This window comes from Sardina pilchardus, chromosome 9, assembly GCF_963854185.1.
Source record: "Sardina pilchardus chromosome 9, fSarPil1.1, whole genome shotgun sequence".
Classification (NCBI taxonomy): Eukaryota; Metazoa; Chordata; class Actinopteri; order Clupeiformes; family Clupeidae; genus Sardina; species Sardina pilchardus.
The window spans coordinates 23,172,257-23,195,805 of record NC_085002.1 but is presented as its reverse complement, the minus strand read 5'-3'; the positions used below and the strand labels follow the sequence as shown (position 1 = coordinate 23,195,805).

The 23,549-nt window shown below is 43.4% G+C and overlaps 1 protein-coding gene across 2 annotated transcripts; it reads right to left on the bottom strand.

Moving 5' to 3' along the window:
* Window positions 1-1,047: 1,047 nt before the first annotated feature.
* On the bottom strand, window positions 1,048-23,089 carry LOC134093087 (proto-oncogene tyrosine-protein kinase Src-like). Of its 2 annotated transcripts, XM_062546393.1 has the most exons (13): window positions 22,787-23,089; window positions 18,575-18,844; window positions 17,309-17,408; window positions 16,490-16,507; window positions 15,525-15,623; window positions 15,262-15,365; window positions 9,910-10,059; window positions 9,088-9,243; window positions 8,036-8,215; window positions 6,670-6,746; window positions 6,110-6,263; window positions 5,832-5,963; window positions 1,048-5,684 (listed from the first exon to the last, which is right to left on the bottom strand). In XM_062546393.1, the coding sequence occupies exons 2-13, from the start codon at window positions 18,834-18,836 to the stop codon at window positions 5,476-5,478; spliced, it is 1,641 nt and encodes a 546-aa protein (XP_062402377.1). In that variant the 5' UTR covers window positions 18,837-18,844; window positions 22,787-23,089; the 3' UTR covers window positions 1,048-5,475. The 2 variants fall into 2 exon arrangements, with proteins under 2 accessions (XP_062402377.1, XP_062402379.1); XM_062546395.1 differs by lacking the exon at window positions 16,490-16,507.
* Window positions 23,090-23,549: the final 460 nt, after the last annotated feature.

Genomic DNA, 23,549 nt, shown 5'->3' with positions numbered 1-23,549 from the left:
AGGTGTAGGTAGGTAGTCCCAGGATGTAGGCCTAATGCTTGACTCATCAGGCAGGACACAGTTTATCATGTTTTCGCCCAAGCCTCCTTGTTTTTTTTTCTACACCATTCTTGTGAGGTGAGCTATTTGAGGAGGGTATTGATGGTATGGATGGCCTAAACAATTATTCAGCATGAATGCCTTTATGACTTAGGGCCTATATTTTATTTTGGTGTCGACATTAGCCTACCTATAATGGTCAGTCAGGACCTACTATATCTAGCCTATTTTAAAACAACGTGCAAACAAATAGCAAAAAAAAATGGCTTGTTACTGCCCTCTTGTGGTGGCAGATGGTTAAGTAGCCTCTAATTTGCGTGTGTCTGATCTGTCAGGCAGGGCAATCAAGTAGCCTAGAACATATCCAGCACTCAAACTCACAAAGCGAACATCTGATCAACAATATGCACATCCACTGGTCCGGAGCCTTCTGAATCAATGTCCCTTTGGGGCAGCCGTGGTGTACTGGTTAGCGCATCGGGCTTGTAACCGGAGGGTTGCCGGTTCGATCCCCGACCAGTCCACCACGGCTGAAGTGCCCTTGAGCAAGGCACCTAACCCCTCACTGCTCCCCGAGCGCCGCTGGTTGGGCAGGCAGCTCACTGCTCTGGGTTGTGTGATTCACCTCACTGTGTGTTCACTGTGTGCTGTGCGTTCACTAATTCGGTTAAATTGGGTTAAATGCAGAGAACTGAATTTCCCTCACGGGATCAAAAAAGTATTCTATTCTATTCATTCCTCCAATAACACAACACTACAGCAGAATAAGGTAACTCAAGCTGCATCTGTTATTGGAGCTGGTCCTGCAAGTGTTCATTGATTTAGACTATATCCACATACTAGGACTGGGTATGTTTTCTTGGTAAAACAAAACAAAAAATCCAAAAGTTTGGCCGAGCCATTTCTTTTTTAAATCTGCCCAAGCTGTGTACCAAAGCTGTTCTATAGCACGTCTGAACTAGTAAATGGAGCAGGATGCTGATGGCACCGAAACATGAGCACAAAATGTTGTATAAAGAGAACACTCTTGAAATATAATTTATTGCACATTTACAGATAACAGAGCTCCACAATGATTCAAACCAATCTGGGTGCACAAAAAGATTGTTACAAAATCGTCATTCTTCTCTGATTTGTTTGTCCCCTCAGAAGGGCTACAGAAAACAGAAATAGCAGACCAGAAACTGCATAGGTTTACAAAAAAAAAAAAATGAAGTTGGATTGTTGAGCTGTACAAAACTAACAAATAAACCAAAATCTAAAACATAATGCAGGTCCTGTAACTAAGCTGTTACTGCAGCACTACATGGACAAAAGTACCTCCTCGAACAGACTTAATCTCCCAGAGAAAGACCAATAAAGTTTTCTGCGCTGAAACAAAAACAAATCGTCTTGGTTTCAACTATTTGTTAAGTCCTTCCCTGGTGAGTTTAAGCATCAACAATTACAATTTCATCAGGCTCTTAGGAGAAGAAAGACTAATTCCACGCTGCTACTTGAATAATTGTTGGTAAGAAAATCTACAAGGTTTTTTTTTGTTTGTTTTTGTTTTTTTTTTTACAGAAAAAAGTTATAGAGGATCCAAAGTGACTACATTTATGTACAGAGGGAAAATAATGCCAAAATGTGTTTGAAGACCAACATTTCATTTCAGCAGGCTTCCATATCTCCTGCAAGCTTTTTGGAACAGCTATGGAAGAATCGTATTTTTGCACTTACAGGCATGTTATTTTATTGCTATCGTTGCCTTTGCAACACTGCAAGAGAATTAACCAATTGTTGAAGTGTATAGCCAACAGGAAATGGACAGATGCTCAGTTTCTGTTGTTCAACAACAAATGTGGTATCGTATCATCAATGCATTTTGTATAAGCATGTGGAAACACAGAAACGTAGGCTACTAAAAATTCAATTAAACCTCAAAGTACACATAAGAAAGTAGCCACACACTCCAAACAGGCTAAAACAGAGGATGTCTTGTTTAGCATTCTAGCAAGTTGTTATGGTAGCCACTAATTATTATCATTATTTGTTTTCCAATATTGAATAGCTGTCCTTCACAACCAATTTCTGATTTAAGAAGCTGTCTCCAGAGAACAAATGATAGAAGCTTATATGGAACACAATTTAGACACAGAGACATATAAAAATAATACAGTACATACACACTCCTGTCTATCCACATTGAGGCAGACATACACAGTTCATACATATAATTTGAAGGCATTTTAATCTTCCTGATTGTATAAAAGCATTACTTTATCCATGCAGAAAATCCCTTTGATCACTTAACCAATCAGTAATGTTCCTGCTGTCAATTTTCATGCAACACACAATACAATGTATTAAATCCAGATATCCTTTTGAGTCAAGTCATCTGAAAAAGGCACAAATGAGATATCTGTGTGCGGCTGGAATCAGCTTTTCTATGGAGACAGCTACTGCAGAATTGTTAAAAGGAGGGGGAAATCATTTTGGTATCCTTTGCCTCAAGACGCACCATGTTGAAAAAATATTGTTGACCATCCAAGGGTCAGTTATGATATGATACGCATTTGGCACTATTTCTTATCTGGCTATTTGAGTGTGAAATTTATTTCTTATTTATATTAGCATGTTTGCATCAATGATATGACCTAAGTCATTCTACTCTGTTTCTCAAGAATGTACAAAGCCAGATCTCTTTACACTGTGGAGCTGGTGAGCATGGCGGCCATCTACAAGATGGATTGAGAAGTGAACGTTCACAGATAAATAAATGGGCCCGAGGGTATTTCTAGCCTTCAACCCTGTACCTTTAATGGAATAGTAGGCACACGTTGTTTCCTAGAGAAGGCAATAGATTTGGTACCATGAACAGATGTTAAAGCTCACTCTTTTGGCTTTTCAGAACTCACAGTAGACTGTTAAACTAATGTCATATTTTGTCAAAAGGACATAAAGTCAGCAGAAGCAGTTGCAGGTCCTAATTTTGCTTCCTGTCCAGAGACCAAAGCAGGAGAGTACAAACTGGTCATCACTAGATACAGACAAAACAAATGTATATTTCACATGATAAAAAAACAACAAAAACAAAATCATAAGGTGTAAAAAAACAAAACAAAAAAACATGCAGAACAGTAAAAATCAAATCAGAGAAATTCATCCAACATCAGACTCTTTCGCTCACGCTCACACATACAGTACACACACACACACACCATATGTACGGTTTAAACCTACATTTTTGTCAGGGAAAGCAAAAGGATTTTGTCTCGAGAACATCAGCTCACATGCTGTCCATCATGTCAGGCTTGAAGTGGACAGAACCTGACAACATCAGGCACAATACAGTAAAAATCACAACACACGCCAGAACATCCCAGAATGCACTTCTTACATCATGAAATACTGGACTGTACCAGTACTGTTTCCTGTACAGAACCCTCAGAGTCAAACCAGGGCCAGTTTGGGTTCATGGTGAAACAGGTCTATGCACACGGTTTAGGTTCAGATATGGTATGGTATGCTTTCTATGATACGGGTAGACAAATTCTGAAGGTACATGTAAGCACACGATTATATATGCAGACAGGAGTATAAAATACAAATGGCTTTCACTGACACACTAGAACAAAGTTCTTGACAGTTGAATTCTTGATTGTAGAAACCGGGCTATCAGTAGTTTTGTTTTTTTCAATTTTCGTCTGAATTTTGGAGGTGGAGATGCATTACTTGACCATAGAGGGAAGCTGATAATGTACTGATTCTGCTCTACCAGGCTACTATCTTGCGTCCCATGCAGAGCTGCCATTACAGGTGTAATGCATAAAGTGTCAATATGTTCAATCTGATTTTAACACCAGCTGATGCAGGCTGTAGAAAAGGCAGATGCAGAAGTATAGACAAATGAAAAAAGAAGAGGCATCACACTGAACAAAGAGTAATGCAGATAATACCTCTCAGGCTTAAGAAAAGAAACAAATCATCGTTAACATCTTGTTTCTTTGACTCTTCGTGCCTGGTTTTTGTTCTTATGTACTTGTCAAGGACACTAAATGATTCTGTCATCTAAAAACTATGAGTCTTCAAATAATACTACTACTGTTAGAGAAGACTGGCGCTTGTATTTTCATTTGACGTAAGACTCTGGACAGGTGAGTGGGCAGTGAAGGCGAAGAGCAAGGCAGTGAACAGACTTTGGCAGTGTGGCCATATTTCTCCCAGTGACCATGAGGTAACTGCTGAGTGTCCCACTGCTAGGCGAGGGGAGTCGAAAACAAACATAGGGAAATTCCAAAACTAACAAAATAATACAAAACAAGACAAAAACAAAACATAACATAAATGCTCGTTTGGGGCACATGATCCGTTTGACACATACTTTTACATATTCTGTCCATCCCATTTACAGTATCAACAATATATTTACTCTCCCCATAGACCACTTCATATGAATCAATCAACTTTTCCTTCTGAACACTAACATTGCATGTATCTCTCTGTTCCTATGTAGGGTTCAGGCAGCAGAAACACAATACAACGACAATGCATGGCAGCACTAAACACCCCTAAGTTGGTGCTTCAAGTTTCGGAAAAGTACAAAATACATCCTACAAAAATTTTGAAAAGAGGACAGGCCACACACCCTATAGATAGGACGTGAGAAGTGGGGAGATCAATACCCAGAGAACAGGCAAACGAGGACTGACCCTGGACCTGTTCCTGGATTGTGAGCCGAATCTGGCCTACAGCCAGCTATCTGGGTATGGCACAGAACCTGTAGTGACACCTCTCATCAGAGTACCATCTGCCCTGCATGTTTGCCATGAAAGCAAGTAGCTCGTAGCACAGCGTGGCGGGATTTGGCGAAGGAGAGAGAGAGAGAGAAATGAAAAAAGAGACAAAAAGTAGCAGCGGCTACGTCGAAGTTAATAAGAAAGAAGCCCCCCCCTACTTTAGGTCCATTCCATCTCCAAGGTCAGGAGAAAAAAAAAAGATAAATAAACAAATAAACGTCACTGTCAGTTTGAGTCAAATTGCTGGCTGCTTATGCAAAGGGCCCGTAGATACTGGTGAGGGGAGAGGGGCGAGATCAGTAATCGTCAGTCTTTTTGGCACATCCAGGTGCTCTGTCTGAGGTGGATTACAGTTCTACCACCACAACTGTGGTTGATAGAAGGGGATATGTAGCCAATTCCCTCTCCTCCTAAACCAACTCTGATTCCCAATCCATCAACACTACAGACGTGATTTTTCAGGTTTATCTGCCAAACCCACTCATTCTCTCTCGCTCACCCACACAAACACACGCAAACACACACACACCATTTCCCTAACTGGAAGTGCCTCCCTCCTGCGTCCTGTGTGTGCACATGTACAAACACACACACACACACACACACACACACACACACACACACACACACACACACACACTCAAGCCTGCGGGAAACCCTAAAGGTTGTCCCCTGGTTGATACTGGGGTTCAGTGGAGGTGAAGTAGTCCTCCAAGAAGCCTTGCAAGTACTCGAAAGTGGGCCTCTCCTCTGGCTCCCGTCGCCAGCAGTTAAGCATCAACTCGTGCAGGGAGCTCGGGCAGTCGAGGGGACAGGGCATCCTGTAGCCACGTTCCACCTGGTCCAGAACCTCCCGGTTCACCATGCCTGAAGAGAGAACACAGACAAGACAAGTTCCCGGTCAGTAACTTCACACTGACCACATAGAACCTTCTAGATCTTTGTATTGTATGTTTTAGATATATGGACATTACATGATGCATGCAGGTTTAGGTTAGACACAGACAGTGGTACCTGGATATGGAACTCTGCCTTTGGTGGCTAGTTCAGTGAGAAGTATCCCAAATGACCACACATCTGACTTGATGGTGAAGCGTCCGTAAAGTGCTGCCTCTGGTGCTGTCCACTTAATGGGAAACTTGGCACCTAAAATTCAAAACAATTCTTAAACATCACAGCCCAGGCCTTACAGGTGTACAGTTACAAGTACAGTATGTTCTGTTAGCTTAGCATTAACCTAAGAACGGCAGGTTTGTTTATAATAGCACAATTAACATACTGGGATTCCTCACCTTGTCTGGCTGTGTACTCATTGTCCTCAATCAGACGAGCAAGTCCAAAGTCTGCTACCTTACACACCAAGCTGTCTCCAACCAGGATATTGGCAGCCCTGAGGTCTCTGTGCACATAGTTCATTCTCTCCACATAGGCCATTCCAGCAGCAATCTACCCAAAGTGGACAAAGGTGTGGGGTGAACAAAATGAGTCTTAAAGTCTTTCGGCCTTTAACGCTGAGCTTCTAACTGTGCGTTCAGACCAAGACCGTCAAAAGCGTCAAGAGCGCCGGAAATCATTCATTTTCTATGGAGAGTCGGCGTTACCGGCGTCAAAAGCGTTCTGGGCGTGAGCGTGGCTTCATGAGCGTCACGGGCGTCAAAAAAAAAGTTGAGAGTCAAACTCGCAGGATTGCTGCTTGTGGTTTGTTAGAATGTTTCACGTCATGGCTTTGACGCTTTCGGCGCCGAACTGGGTTGAGCGTCGCGCTATGAGCTTCACCAGCGACTTTGACGCTTTTGACGGTTTCGGTCTGAATGCACAGTAATGACCATAAGCAACATTCCTGCACACATACCTGTGCGGCCATGTCCACCAGCTGTGGCAAACGCAAGAGCTTCCCTGCATCACCTTTGAGGAAGTCTAAGAGGCTCCCTGAAGAGGGGAAGAGGGGAAGCGAACGAAGATATCAGAGTCAGACCACAATAGACAAGGATAGCAGGTAGAAAAACAAAATCCAAGGAAACATGGAAAGTTGACTACTAGTGAATAAAATGAAATCCTGCCTCACTAAGATATGGTTTGGTAAGGGGTAACGGACAACATGGCCTTCAGTTCACAGAAATGAATGTGCAGTTGAGGTGGTAAAACAGCCTTGACGCGCAGCGGAGCCAAGCAGTGGAACAATGAATGATATTTGATGATTCAGTTAATTCTGAATGATTCAGTTAATTATTTAGTCTTTTAAAGGGATATTCCGCCATTTTTGGAAATACGCTCATTTTCCACCTCCCCTCGAGCAAAACAATCGATATTTACCTTGTTCCCGTTCATCCAGCCATTCTCTGAGTCTGGCGATACAACTTTTAGCTTCAGCCTAGCATAGATCATTGAATCGGATTAGACCATTAGCTTCTCGCCTGCTAGCTTCATGTTTAAAAGTGACTAAGATTTCTGGTAATTTTCCCATTTAAAACGTGTCTCCTCTCAAGTTAGAAAGTGCAATAAGACCAACTGAAAATGAAACCTGGCGTTTTTCTAGGCTGATTTGACATGGAACTACACTCTCATCTGGCGTAATAATCAAGGCAACTTGCAGCTACTGGCACTACTACTGCTTGTTGTCTATGGGGACTATTTTCAGATGCTGCGTACGATATCACTGCGCCTATGGTAAGTTTGCAAGTTGCCTTGATTATTACGCCAGATGAGAGTGTAGTTCCATGTCAAATCAGCCTAGAAAAATGCCAGGTTTCATTTTCAGTTGGTCTTATTGCACTTTCTAACTTGAGAGGAGACACGTTTTAAATGGGAAAATTACCAGAAATCTTAGTCACTTTTAAACATGAAGCTAGCAGGCGAGAAGCTAATGGTCTAATCCGATTCAATGATCTATGCTAGGCTGAAGCTAAAAGTTGTATCGCCAGACTCACAGAATGGCTGGATGAACGGGAACAAGGTAAATATCGATTGTTTTGCTCGAAGGGAGGTGGAAAATGAGCGTATTTCCAAAAATGGCGGAATATCCCTTTAAAGTTTTTTTTCCTCTTTTTTTTGTTAAATACTATCATCTAGGCCCTTTACTAAAATGGCCTCACTATAAACTATGGTTTTACTATAAACCTTTTAACATTAATGTAGTGTTTACTGATGTCTTTGTAAGCCACTTTAGACAAAAGCATCTGCTAAGAACCAGAACATAATCATATCTGCATTGGCCAGACCTTGGCTCATGTACTCGGTGACGATGTAGATGGGCTCTTCAGACACCACAGCGTAGAGCATCACCAGCTTCTCGTGACGCAGCTTCTTCATGACCTGCGCCTCCTCTAGGAACGCCTCAGGCGACATGGTCCCCGGCTTCAGCGTCTTTATGGCTACCCGCGTCGTGCCATTCCACGTGCCTGAGGTCAAAGGTTAAATCCAGGGGTCACAGTTAGAGAGGCCATTAAATCCATTTACTGACATTTGAATCCTCATGTGCAGTAAACAGTAAATGCTGCAACCGTTAATCATGAACGTATGCAAGGGCATTTGTTTACACATAAAACCACGAAAACCTTAGTAAACAGGATGACATATTTAATAGGGTAGAGGGTGGGGTGTGATAGTCTGCATTTGGTGTCCAAGACACAATGAACTCTCTCATAGAAGTCAGACAGTTTTACCACTTTCCCAGGATGCTAATCATATTTTAATTAAATGGTTTTGCAAATGTAATTAGTCTGCCACTGTGATTTTCCTTAGAACAAGTTTTCCTAATCATTCTAAGGATAACATCCCGATGAACCTATCTTAACAAATAAACACAGCCATGTGGGTTAAGAAAGCATTCGTTCATAGATTTAATAGGGCCAATTTGCACAAGCACTAATTATATCACTGATTCATGCCACTGTATGTTGGTATTGATTGTTGTTGGTTAAAACAGTCTGGTGCTATGTCAGCATTCATCTGCATCTCACACATAAAATGCCGAAATACTACACGCTGCAATACTGAATTCTGTACAGCACATTATGAACTTGCAATGAAAGTAAGACTGTGCAGCATGTTCTTCACAGAGATATGAGCCCCTTCTCAACCTCTCTCCTTGATCCTCGATGCTCAGTCCTCCAGGCTCGTTCCCACTGATCTATAAAGAACACTGGGATAGACTATCCCATTGTTGCCGCCCCATCATTCTTTATCTAGATCAGTGGAAACGAGGACCGAGGAAGGAAGGGAAGATAGATAAAAAAAAAAAAAGACGAATGAGAGAGGCCCATTCACTTACCCATCCATACTTCCCCAAAGCAGCCCTGCCCGAGTTTGACGTCGAGGCGAAGAGACTGCCGTGGGATCTCCCAGGCGTCCCGCGCCAGGCTCTGTGTCTGGGGCTTCAGCGTCGGACACACATCGGTGAGGATGTGGCACAGACCGTCGGCGTGCTCTGTGAGGGGAAGCATTTGGGCTTGTGAGAGGAGCAGGCGCCACCATTCAGAGCCGCAGTTTATGCTTGGACTGCTTGAAATGCATCATGGATTTTCAGGCAAATGTGTTTAGGGAGATATTCACCAAAGATATACACAGTTCATTTATGCATATGTCATGTTTAAAATGGACTAAGAACCTTAGTATGCTTTGCACAGTTAACATTAGTCACTTTCATTTAGCAAAGATAGCAATCAAACCTATCCAAAAGGCTTCTAAATTAATATTTTACAGCCCAGTGTATGGCTTCAAGAGTGGGTCATCTTGAGTTGCCTCACCGGTTTGGTGGTTTTTAAGCTCTGTATACTTTGCTAAGAGCATGCACGTACAGTAATCTTTGAAGAACCCATTGTTTGTTTGTTGTTGGGAACTCATTAAATTATAAATACAAATAGAAAGACTACATGAAATGAAGATGGCCTGCAGTTATTTGAAACTATGTTGACTAAAATATGAAGATGGTGGTATGCTCAGATGGTGCAAATGAAGCATCCTTTATATGAATGTTAAATAGTTCCCATGGGGCATTATGTACACAATTCAGCCTTCCTGGCTCCGAATAATATAGTGTGAGACGAACAGAAGCATTGCACTATGAGGTGAGGTGAAGCAGGCAGAGACTCACTGCGATAGTGCATGACCAGCTGTTGCAGGCTGGTGAACTGAGTGCGCGAGGTGATGTAGAAGCCGCCACTGTCCAGCTTCCTGATCTTGTAGTGCTTTACATTCAGGCCTTTGGTGTTGTCGTAGTCCATCACAGACAGACAGTAGGCCCCTGGGGGGAAAAAAATAAGGGAGGGAAGGGGACAATTTATTCCACTGACAGTGGCATTGATTGGAGGTGTATAGACATCATCTCATCCAAACACACATACACACACACACACACACACACACACACACAGCCGCTCATCTACAGACTGCATTGGCAGCTCCAAATTCCATACAAACCCAACAACAAATGCAGCAATTGGAAGCACCAGTTGGAAGAGAAAGTGATTTATCAAACACATGGCTACCAAACAATCACTACATTATTCCTGCATCGATTCAATGGAAGCCTTTAAGGAGTTTAAGGAATGTTTAGTATTTGACTTAAGGATTACGTAGACCAACATTACAGCTGTTGGGGTACAAATGACAGATGGAACAAATGACAGGCAAAGTTCCTCTCTATGGGCCATGGCATTTGCCAGTTGCTGTGTGCCTGTTCATAAGACATCCCTGTGCCCGAGAGAGAGAGAGAGAGAGAGAGAGAGAGAGAGAGAGAGAGAGAGAGAGAGAGAGAGAGAGAGAGAGAGAGAGAGAGAGAGAGAGACAGAGAGAGAGACAGAGAGAGGGAGAGAGAGAGAGAGAGAGAGGGAGACAGAGAGAGGGACAGAGAGAGACAGCGCTGTTGCGAGGCCCTTTGACAGTGGAATCAATAGCCCCTTTCACATTCACCGAATTTAACGCTAAATCAGCCGAATTTAAAGGGATATTCCGCCATTTGTGGAAATACGCTCATTTTCCACCTTCCCTCGAGCAAAACAATCGATATTTACCTTGTTCCCGTTCATCCAGCCATTCTGTGAGTCTGGCGATACAACTTTTAGCTTCAGCCTAGCATAGATCATTGAATCGGATTAGACCATTAGCCTCTCGCCTGCTAGCTTCATGTTTAAAAGTGACTAATATTTCTGGTAATTTTCCCATTTAAAACGTGTGTCCTCTCAAGTTAGAAAGTGCAATAAGACCAACTGAAAATGAAACCTGCTGTTTTTCTAGGCTGATTTGACATGGAACTACATTCTCATCTGGCGTAATAATCAAGGCAACTTGCAGCTACTGGCACTACTACTGCTTGATGTCTATGGGGACTATTTTCAGATGCTGCGTACGATATCACTGCGCCTATGGTACGTTTGCAAGTTGCCTTGATTATTACGCCAGATGAGAGTGTAGTTCCATGTCAAATCAGCCTAGAAAAACGCCAGGTTTCATTTTCAGTTGGTCTTATTGCACTTTCTAACTTGAGAGGAGACACGTTTTAAATGGGAAAATTATCAGAAATCTTAGTCACTTTTAAACATGAAGCTAGCAGGCGAGAAGCTAATGGTCTAATCCGATTCAGTGATCTATGCTAGGCTGAAGCTAAAAGTTGTATCGCCAGACTCACAGAATGGCTGGATGAACGGGAACAAGGTAAATATCGATTGTTTTGCTCGAGGGGAGGTGGAAAATGAGCGTATTTCCAAAAATGGCGGAATATCCCTTTAACGTTAAGGCTGTTCCTTTCACATTGACGACACGGGGTGGGGAGTCAACCCGCCTCGGCAATCCAACCCGTCTCGGGGGGTAGTATCAGAGCCGAGCCGTGTTGAATATGAAAGGAACAGAGGTCAACCCCGCTATTAGGGGTGTGTGACTGATGACGTATTTGGCCAGGCAGGAGGTTAAAATACAGGAAACACACAAGAGACTAGGATAACTTTAGCTGCTGTGTCCATAGATATGTGTGTCCAACAATCACGTTTTTTATGCTGAGAGTGCCCTGAACTTCCTTTTCTCAGCACTTCGGTCAAGTGTTTATTGTTGCTAGGTTACCAAAACCGTCTGCTGCCAGCAGCACGTCTTTTTGGAAAGTTTGCCTAATGATAGCTAACTAGCCAACGAGCTAACTGTCAGAGCAGAAGTTGTTCAGGACTCAGCACACTGAAATATGACTTCGACAGACAAAAGGACCTCGTTTGGCATTCAAATAACATAACAAGTGGGCCGCCATCATTTGGAAGCTAAACCACGTAGAACTAGCATGACAGTTGTGTTTATCAGTTTATCTCCGAGGTCCAAGGCATGCTTAACGTCATTTGTTCACTCCATAGACAGTAAAAGATATGGACAGAGCTATCACGTAGACGGCAGCAGAGACCGAGGAAGCAAATTTCAACGGTTTTTTTAGGTCTTCTTATTCCGTCATAGGTCTCCTGCGCAGGCTCAGATGTCGTACATGTGACGTAGGCACGTAGTCTGACCTATGGCGACGCTTTACTCTCGCTGGACGCATGCGCCTTTAACACTTTAGCATTGACTTTCGAAAAACGTTAATTACTCCGCCGATAAGACAGTTACGAGATTATTATGTCAATTTCACAATGTAGTATGTACCCCGACAATAGAAAATGTTCATATAAAGGCTTAAAACGCTTCAGCTGTAACGTTATTTGATGTCAAAGTGGCGCTTACGCCCCATAGGATTCAATGGAATGGCCAGCTAGCCACGGTCTTCTCGTTAGCATGGCGGCCGCCATACTGTCTACACTCTCAGAACGTTCGCTGCCCCCTTGGTTCACTCCCAAATTGCGTGTGACGTGCTGCTAGGCAACGCCTCCCATAACTCGCCTCTGAAACCGGCTTCAGACAACCCCGGGACCAGAACACGTCTACCTTTCACATTGCGAAATCCCCTGAACCCGCTATTTCTTAAACGCTAATGTATCGTTTCTGAATGTGAAAGGGGCTAATGCCTCTGACCTGTTGTGAATGGGCCTCCTGTAAGGCTAACCCACAAGAGTGAACGCCCCCTGCAGATTTCCACCATTGAGGCTCTTTTTTCAATCTCATCTTGCGAGGCCAAAATGCACACACACACACACACACACTTGATAATGTGTTTGGACAGTTCAGCCGTTTCGTCTGCCTGCAGGCTTTACAAAACAGACAGTTCTGACAAGTTGGTGAGGATTTTGTGGCGCTATGTAGACATCACTAAGAGAGTCTTTTGGGGGAAATCTTCCTAAGAGGCACACATTTCAATCAGCTTAATAACAGCAGGAATCCTTAGCAGTAGTCCAAAACCCCGGCCGCAAAACTCCCATCACCGCTCAACTCTCTCAATCAGAGGCTAGTCACTGTCTTTACAGTACAACCTCGAAAATAAACTCCCTCCAGCGAGAATCAATCTTCTCCTTGCGTCATTACAGCTGGCAACGTCTGAGAAAGCCCTCCCCCCTGCATACCGATACTGACGAGAGGAGGAAGAATGAAAGAAAAAGGAAGAAAGAGGGGGAGAGAGAGAAAACGAAGGGGGGGAGAGAGAGAGAGAGAAAGAGAAAAGTGAGAGAGAGAGCGTGCAAGAGAGACAGAGAGAGAGAGAGAGAGAGAGAGAGAGTGAGAGAGAGATTTATAGCCGAGGGGTAATCCTGCACCCTCACGCTGTGACCTACTTCTGGTGGATGATTCAGCCACGCTCATATTCACTGGGGGTCTCACGACCGATCAGACTCTGACTCTCCCAGATAAACCCGCACTCCCCTTTTCCCTGCCCTCTGCTTAACTTCACACCTTCTGTGAGCATGCACAGGGTGCCAACACTGGAGCCCCCCTAAGCTTCGGTCCGCCTGTAATCTCTCGCTGGATGCGGTTTAATTACTTCCTGTGGAATGATTGAAAAATGCCTCCCATGTCATAACTGACCAAAGCATGCAGCTGCAACAGTAGACGGTATGTTGCTACAAGCCAAAGGCAGATTTCAAAAGGAAGGTTTAAATACAAGATATTAAATGGATATGTAAGGGGTTCCGAGACTTTTGGGAACATTTAACTCTAAGGACTTGCTAACACCATTTCAAGCATATTTGCATTTCACTCCAAACTTTCAACATTTGCTATCTTTCCATAACACACTTGCCTACCTTAGTCCAGCACATTAAGCAATTCCTGTAGTCTAAAATTTGGGAACACATCGTCACATGTCAAGGCCTCCTGGTGGCAAACTGAGAGAGCAGCAAAAGGGGCCAATTGAGCCAAGAGGAGACACAGACTAACACTTTTAGTCTTACTCGAACATTCAATTTCAAACAAACAAACTTCCAGTACTTTCCATATGCTCCATTACATGTCAGAATTATAGCTCATTGATGTGTCTAAATTGCAGATCAGCTCCAGAACATACGTGGTGTGTTGTGAACATGTTAAAACATACAGCTGACAAACATATTCACCCTTAAAGGTCAGTGTCCTAACTGGTAGGTAACCCCACCCCCCTCCTCCCTACCCCACCCCAGGCCTCACTTTAATAACAATTCTCCCCTCAATTAAATATTTGTTTCAATTAATGCAGACAAAAAAGCCACACATCACTGCAAAGTTGTGTGATTGTCAAGGTGTTTTTTTTTTTTTAAAGACTATTGGGCTATCAGCATTTTTGTCTCATATGTTCATTAACTCCCTTTCCCCATGTTTTAGGCAACATCATACATGCTTTAATATGGATCTTCTAAAACAATGGCCTTTTCCCCACCCAATAGTAGAGAGTTCCATGGATACTTCTTAAGATCATGGACTATGACTCTAGTGATGGACTGGACTGAGATAACCTCTGATTAATATCCACTCAGAATGTGTCTTGAATACTTGGTTTGAGGGCAGCCATTACTTTACCAAGCATTTGAGTGGTGTGATGCAACCTCCACTATATTCTTACGGATTCAATTGTACATCAAACACCTGAGTGATTTCCCTCACATAAGCATTTTAAAAACCTAATTTACTGCTCTGTTACTTTACAACTTTGCTGATGACAGTTAGAATACAATGAATTTTAGATCCATTATGAGAACTCTACTTTCATCACTGCTAGGTGATACCACTAAACTGAAAGTCACTGCATATTTACTCCGACACAGATAGTCTGTAATGTTGTACGGTGTTTTATAAGTCTCCAAATGGTGCTTCCTTTCACTCAATCGGAGTTGTTTTGTTTCAACGCCCTAATGACATTATATTTCAGGCACATTCAACACTATAACCCCAAAATTCCAATCTAATAGCCTTTCTTCCAACAAAATGCTCATGGAATACTTTGCGATGACCTCCTGATTCCGATAGGGATGATCCCAGAGGGCCTTCAGAATCAGATCCCTCGCAATTTCTTCAAAACAGCCCCTTTATTTCCCCCGCTCGTTTTAAGCAAAGCCCACCATCCCAGGCAGCCTACCCTTGGTGGTTTCGCTCTCCCTGACCAGGAACGTCCCTTGTCGGTTCTGCACGCTGAGCAGCAGCCGTTCCGAGTCCCGGCGCGTGATCTTCCCGAAGAACCACCTGCCCAGGGGGGAGAGGGGAAGAGAACACGGACTGAGGACGGAGGACTGAGGACTGTGGAAAGCCCTCCCCCAACACTGTGCTTACGTCGCAGTGATCACGCGTGCTTGCTGGGAGCCTGTGGCCCAGGGAGACACATGACAAGACGGTGAGACTTACTCTTCTGCTTGGATGGAGTCAGAGGGCGCCACGTAGTTACTGGGGATGTAACCGCTCTTTCCTGTAGTCAGTGACCGAGCCAGCCACCAGTCCCCTTCCCTGTAAACACACACACACACACATATATATATATTTGGACCTTTATTTAGCTCCAAAAAGTCCAAAAAGCTAGCAAGGAACCAAATACCAAAGTCATTGACAAGGTCTACATGACTGACATACTCTTTCAAGTTGTTCGATTTATAACACTCAACACTTAAAGATAAATAGCATACTCTCACATACACATACACACACAAACACACACACACACAAACACACACACACACAATGGACCATGTCTATGATACCATCTGGTAGGAAATATCTCCTAAGCCAAAATGCCAGTGCCTTGAAGACAACAATCTCCAGTAGCAGATGACTGGTTCAAATTTGGGTTTAATAAAATATTTTCTACAGACTGCATTATACTACAGATTTTACTGTCCGTCTCACCTTATGCATGAGAGAATGGACTAGGGACGCTTCAGAAACCACACTACCCCAGTGCAGAGAACAGTTGAGACCCACAGTGGCTAGCAAGTAGGCAACTAACTAGAAATTATTGCTACATAAACACAATATAATTCTCCCCCCCCCCCCACACTTGGCAAGACGATGGCTATAGCTACATTACTAATGCTCCACAAGAGTGCAACAAGGAGTTAAAAGTGCAGCATATTATCCAGTGGGTGGAAATGCTGAGAAGCGTCTGTTTTGTTTGGCTAATTAGGCATGAGAAATAGAAGAACTGAGACGCTGCTGAGCCATCTCCGCATGTACAGTATAGACCCAGGGTGGTGCATAAGAGTGGGAGCCCACTCACTGTCTCCCCTGACATCCCTTACTTGACTGTGACTGTGACAGACAGGGCAGGCCTGAGAGGGAGAGAGGTGTGAGAGGAAGAGAGGAGGAGTGTTACTGACCTGAAGTTGTACTTTCTCCTAATTTAAAGCAAGAAGCATGAAAAGGAAGAAATGACAGAGAGAACACAGATGGGGGTCAGGTACTCATCGAGCGGAGGCAAGCGGCCACAGTTTTTTTTTTTTTTTGATCACAGCAGGAGCATCTTTGGAGGGTTGGGGGGGTAGGGGGGTAGGGGGGAAGGGAAGGCATGCACAGGTCGTCTGGAGATGCTTAGGCGCTAAGCATAAACCTCTGTGAACCATTCAAATCGCAGTTCATCTATACATGTAATGCTGGCCATCTGTAAGTCAAAGATCTAAGGTCTGAAGGCGCTCCAATGAACACACCATTCACAGAGAGTCGAAAAGGAAAGGCCAAGCTTGCTCCAGCAGCAGGATAAAAGTCATGAAGCACACAAAAACAAGGACGAACATATTTATATAGCGTTTTTCAAGGCACCCAACGTGCTTAATGTGGCCTTAGTGTCTGTGTGCACACAGCAGCATGACTGAAGCAATAGCTGGTAGCTGCTCACTGAGAGGCTAAATGACTGAAGCTTGATATCATTTATAACAGAAGATTGTGACAATCATCAGTAAGCTGGGACTAATTTACCAGCTATATCTTGTCATCTACCAGCTATATCTTTTACCAGCTATATCTTTTCACCAATCCATTCATATGTCGGTATTGCACCTGCTTTAAAATGATATGTAGTAGACAGTACTGGGGTGTGTGTTGGATCAGAGGAGTATTCCCTGCTAAATATTCATCCTTACATGTGACAGTACAATTTGTAATGATACAAATTAAAGTGAAAATGGCAACATTGTCCTTACGTGTTATTGACAATCTGAAGTCTCTCGCCCTTCTGGAAACTCAGGTCAGAGGCGGTGCGCGATTCGTAGTCATACAGCGCCACAAATGTTGTGACACCACCTGCAAGACACAACAGACAGAGAGAAAGAGAGAGAGAGTGAGGGAGAGGGAGAGAGAGAGAGAGAGACAGAGTGCACCTGGAAAAATGCCAAAGCCCAAGCATTCAAATTCAATGGAGAAGAGCCATGCAGTCTCTGGTAGCCTGGCCCTGCCGGGGAAGGCAGCTGGGTAAGATCAGACAGCTGGGGAGTGATAAGACAGCTGAGGTTGCTCGAGCCTCTGTGCCCCTTGCACATCAGCTGCTAAGCCAGCTGAAATGACTTCCATACTGAAGGGCCTGTGGCTATGGCTGTTATAACAATAATAGCTGCCCTGTCCAGGGAAGAGGCATGGACTGAATCAGTGATGCAAGCATAACCCTGCGTGGGGGCACCGCACCGGCCACATGACATAACTGGTTTTTCCTCTTTAATTTGTCCGACCTTGATTGCATTATCCCAGAACAATGAAATGACTCATCTCGGTAAGTAAAATGGTCTGGCACAGAAAAAAAATATAATCATCTTTGAAAACCCAAGGCCACACAGACACACACACATACACACACACACACACACAAAACACAACAAATTACCTACGTCATCATTATTTATTACAAAAACTTGTCGCTGATGCAGAGAACATATCACGGCATGTTCCATGTCCCAAATGGAAATAGCATGATAAAGGCTTTTTAAAAGGTCAACAGACAATGTGCCATTAGTGGTAGATTCCTCTACCTTTTAAAATTAATTATAGAAAAGGAACGAACCCAATGGACCAAGTGAGATTAAAGGCATACATGGGGCAACTTCTGAAGCAACAAGAAAAAACATACAATCAATCCCATGTGCTCTGATTGGATGATCATGAAAATGTGCCTGCTGATGATTAAAGTTCAATAGATGTGGGCCATAACAACAATACAATTGCCTTATGTATGACTACAGCTTAACAGATCTGAACTATAGGCTGTGACAGAACTGGCACTTGGTGATTATGAGTGAAAGATATGAGTGAAACTGCATAGCATTCTCAAGATCAAGTTCCCCACAGATAATCATGTTCGGCTGAAGTAATTATGCATGACTAAAATGCTTGTTCAAGCCTGAGACGGTTAGTCTAGTCTCGACCAACCCATAGCACCCAGTTAAACTGAGCACGGAATGAATGCAACAATGTCCTACCTGCCAAGGGTCCCCCCCTGTGGGGGGATGTAATAGTGTTGGAGTGGTCCACCCCTCCAAAAAGAGCCAGCTCCGCACAGTGGGCTTGGGGTTGGGTGCCCCGTCTATTGGTTCCCACGGCCGGACTGCGGTTTGGCGTCTGGGTCTGTGGGCCAGGCATCAGGTGGTGTCCGTGCCCGCTCCCGCTGCCCATGCCAATGGTGCCATCCAGGCTCAGCGACCTCTGACCCGGGTCTTTGGGCTTGCTCTTTGTTCCGCCCATCGGAGAGCCTAAAGAGCAGAGGGGAAGGTGACAAGTATGGGTTTAGTGGTCATGTAAAATGGTTCAACTTAAATAATGATAATAACAACAAAAATAATAATAATGAATCTAAAATATCCTCAACACATGCAGTAATCTAAAATAACACATGCAGTACACTTTTTCCACACAACAAATTCTGCAGTGAAAACATTTCTAGTCTCAAACAGTAATCAAATTATATCTGTTCACAGATGGAACTACTGAAAAAGGGTTGCTTGTTCTTGCAATGCACAATCTGGATCTCAGGTATACTTTTCAACAAAGGATTATTGGAGGCTGCCGTGGTTCAAGCAGCTGTATCGACCTTATCATATTCGGGTCCAAGTACCCGCAGGGACCCAGGTTCGAATCAAGACCTGCGGTCATTTCCTTACCCCACCCCATCTCTCTCTCTCCTACTCTTTCTATATATCCATCCATCTATTTATCGACTAAGACCAACAAAGTTTTCAGACAGACCAAAACAAAACAGCTGCTTGGATCCCTCAAGACTGACATCATGCCTTGAGGTCCTTGGCTCATCTCCAGTTCCATTTAGAAATGTTAGAAATGCAAAAGGACAAGCATTGTTGAATTAAGCATGATATTTTCCCATCCGCGTCCACCTTTCAGAACCTCGGCAAACTGGTTCTACCAGATTCCCGTTATTGTGTACATAGAGGGAACCTGCTGTTGCTTCATCCTGCACACACACCGATATCTATTTCCACGGGATGGCTAATGCATACTGATCTAAGGAAAATCCTTACATCAACCTCATACACAGAGGGGTATGACGCCCTCTCAATAGATAAGATTTAATTAAGTTGGTCTGTGCATGTGTGCTAAGAACAATTCTCAAATTGAATCTCATACAGTCTAAAGTCTGCACAGTCTAAAGTCTGCACAGAGAGGCATGATGACGCCTCATAGCAGTTAGGTTGTAATAAAGCCGGCCTGTGCGTGTCAGTGGAGTGCAGTTATATGGGCATAGTGCAGCTGTTGAGCTATCCTTTAAAATGTATCGAGCTTCTGCAATATGACCAGACAAATCACACAAATTCCCTTTTAAACTAATGTTTATAGAAATAGCCACAGCCATGAGAGTCTGATGCAGTCTCTCTCTCCACATCTGCAAAACTCTTAGGCAGTCAGCTCGCAGATTTGGTCCCATATGTGTGCACTCATGGACAGAGCGTTCCAGTAAACTGGCTTCTTAGTGGTGCCTGTGGTTTGGGAGTTGCAGGGTCTCCTTCTCAAACCCATGGTGGATCCAGAGCCTGCAGGGCCTCCTCGTGGTTCCATCCAACAAGGAACCAGAACCTGACAGGAGGGGCACTCTCATTGACCAGGGCTCGCTCGCTCGCTCGCTCTCTCTCTCTCTCTCTCTCTCTCTCTCTCTCTCTCTCTCTCTCTCTCTCTCTCTCTCTCTCTCTCTCTCTCTCTCTCTCTCTCTCTCTCTCTCTCTCTCTCTCTCTCTCTCTCTCTCTCTCTCTCTCTCTCTCTCTCTCTCTCTCTCTCTCTCTCTCTCTCTCTCTCTCTCTCTCTCTCTCTCTCTCTCTCTCTCTCTCTCTCTCTCTCCGCTGCAAGACTTAAGCCAAAAGCTTGCAGAGCTCATCTAAATTCACATTTTACTGTGTATTTGGGGTAAGTCACACAGTGGTGTATGAATAAATTGACAGCTAAAGTAATAGAGGGAATTCATTACATTATAAAGCAATGCACTGATTGAAGGGACCACTGCTGCTATGCCCATTGGTCTACTTTAGTATGAACTGTTCTTCATGATCAAGATGGCTTAGAACTGGAACATGCTCTTAGAACTGGAACATGCTCTTTGCACAAAGCCCCACCCATGTACGACAAAAACTTTTTTTTTTACGACAAAGTATCAATTCATATTGCAGGAATGGCAACAAACATACAGCAACAACAACTGCGATGACTCTGTTGTTAGGTGTCAGCACTGGACAGCTGAGAATCAAATCCAAACAGCGTGTGTAGTCATACAATAGCCCAGCCTAATATGGTGTTTAGCTGCTAAAGGACTGGGATTTACAGTCACATGTCTTACTCATAAGGCGACAATGGGGAAGGGGGCATTGAACAGGGAGGGAGGGTAAAAAAATAGATAAAGCAAAAACATTAAGAGATTGACAGCTAAAATCCTTTGAGGCACCAGTCAGTGGCCTAGCCATCTTCAGTCATTTGAAGGGTAAGCAACTGGACAGGGAGAGCTTGGAAGAGACGGTCCTCTGAGGACTGCATTACCTCAATTTTCGATCAAAATCAAATACCTTTGTGTGAATTAATTCATCATGTAGCCAACTACCATTCAGTGACTTGCATTAGATAAAACTTTACAAATCAAATGCTATAGTTTAAGAGTGACTAGCCTGTGACTCCACACAGATGTCTTTCTGCAGGTGGCTTCAATTACAGTGAAAACACGGCCAAAAAGATGATGGCAATCTATAGAGGATGGATGTACAGAAAGGATACCTCTGCATGAGAGAACTGGAGTAGACACATCTACAAGTTGTGGCATCTCTTATGCATGCATGCACTTACACTCATATAAGGCTTTGGGACAGAAGAAACAAATCCCCTTGATCATTTCAGTGGGCCAAAATGTCAGTCATTTCTTGGCTTTAACTGTCAGGTAAAGATCACCACTTGTCTAACAAATAGCCAATATAAACTAATACAAATTAAATTAAGCAATCAAGCAGTATCCCAACAGCTGGAATGAAATTGGCATAGGTCAGAAAGATTATTCCTCAACACAAAAATGACCACCGATTATTCTGCATTCTATGCCATAGAAACATCACAATGAGCACCAACACATTTGACAACAAGGTGATTAGTAGAGCACATGTGGACGAAGCAAAGCATTCTTCATCTGACGTCCACAACGAATAAACTATTATGGCTAAATAGGTAAACAAGTAAGGATAGGCTATGAAGGAATCGTCAAGAGTGATGAACTTCGAAGAGGGTCATCCAAATTTAAGGACAGCCTGCTGCCTGATCACTGTTGGTTTAATTAGGCAACGAAAGAAAGCACAATGTAGCCTAGAAACAGTCCTTGTAGGCCTATTTTTTAAATCATTGAGAGTATTGTTATAAAATCTAACCTAGATGACCTAAACTCATGAAATGCTTCTAAAACGAATGAATGGAAGAGAATTGGTGGGATTCAATCGATATAGCGCTGAAACCGAAGGCCTATGGTGTCTGGGCTAAGATTAGGCTACAACAGGAGGTGTTACCTTTCCCACGGCAGGTAAGCTATGGACTGTCTCGTTCCGTGATTGTCTCGTGGTGGTAACCCTGATCGAGACGGAAAGGGGTCACGCCATATTTAGCTCGCGTCATTTTTAGCCCATCCACTGTAACATTATAGACTAACTTACCAGGCTACAGCATATGGGAAACAATCGACTCATCCACGACACTGATTATTGGTTAGCTTACAGCTATATGGGCCGCCTGACCGCTCCATAGCTTTTGCATACGATCTAGCTTGAGGATTGATTCTTTTTGTTTTAGCCCAATGCTGTCTGAACACATTCCCCACGTTGGGGAAAAAGCGTCGTTTAACGGCCTATCCTTAAAGGCGACTGCGGTAAATTGCAACGGCCTATGTTTGCATTGATCTGGTTCCGCAGAATAGGACAGAAATCAAGTAGCTTTGGTTTAACATAACAACATAGGTTACATTACGTCCATGCGGTTAGCTGTTTCCACACAACATATGTATCTTACGCCTGTAAGTGCAACATTGTTTATCAACATCACACGCAAATACAATGTTTCAACATAAGATGGAAAGTAACACACTCCAAACTGACAAAGGTAACATTTAGCCTAAGCCTTCAAAGAGGCTACATCGACGAATCTTTTGATAAAATCACAGCACTCACCTTAGGGATAGTCAATGACTTGGCTTAACCTTATATCAGAGATGGAGCCAGGAACAAAATTAAACCTTCTCACGCTTAGTCATGAAGAAAGATGATGAGCCTAACAATGCGTCGTAGATCAACGCAAACGAGTCAACTATCGATAAATCCCATTCACTGAAATCAAGAGGCGTTGGGAGGTCATGACTGAGAATACCGTGGAGCGCCGAGGGCACCACTCAGACTGCGGTGATCCGGTTCAAAAACAGAGACGGAATAGTGGAGGAGGGCATCCATCCGGTTAACTCATTTACTATAATGTATGAGAAAAACGCAAATGAATGCTGTTTGACCTGGTATAAATATTACCACAAGATGCTAAATCGTATTGCAGGCCTATGTAGCCAAGCATAAAAACATGGCTAGCAAAAGGAAAATCAACACCCCGTCAATAGGCTACCACCGAAATAAAAACGGCCAGTGGTGATAGGGGAGGAGGCGATTCTTTGCGTAACTAGGTGGAGTCGGGAATATGCTTTGGCGTAAGTTGTTAGTGATAGTGGATTCATTGATTACGAGTCGCATTGAGACACCCTGGTGGCCTTTTCGAGTAATACTTACGGTATGCCATTACCGAAACACTTTATGACTTCTACTCAGACATTCGATTTAATTATACAATCACGTGGCCTACAAAATGATATGATAGGGTGTGGTAGCCTAAAACATCCCCTACCCCATATTCTAAAATGTAGGCCTAGTCTTCTGATGAAGTTTCCTGACT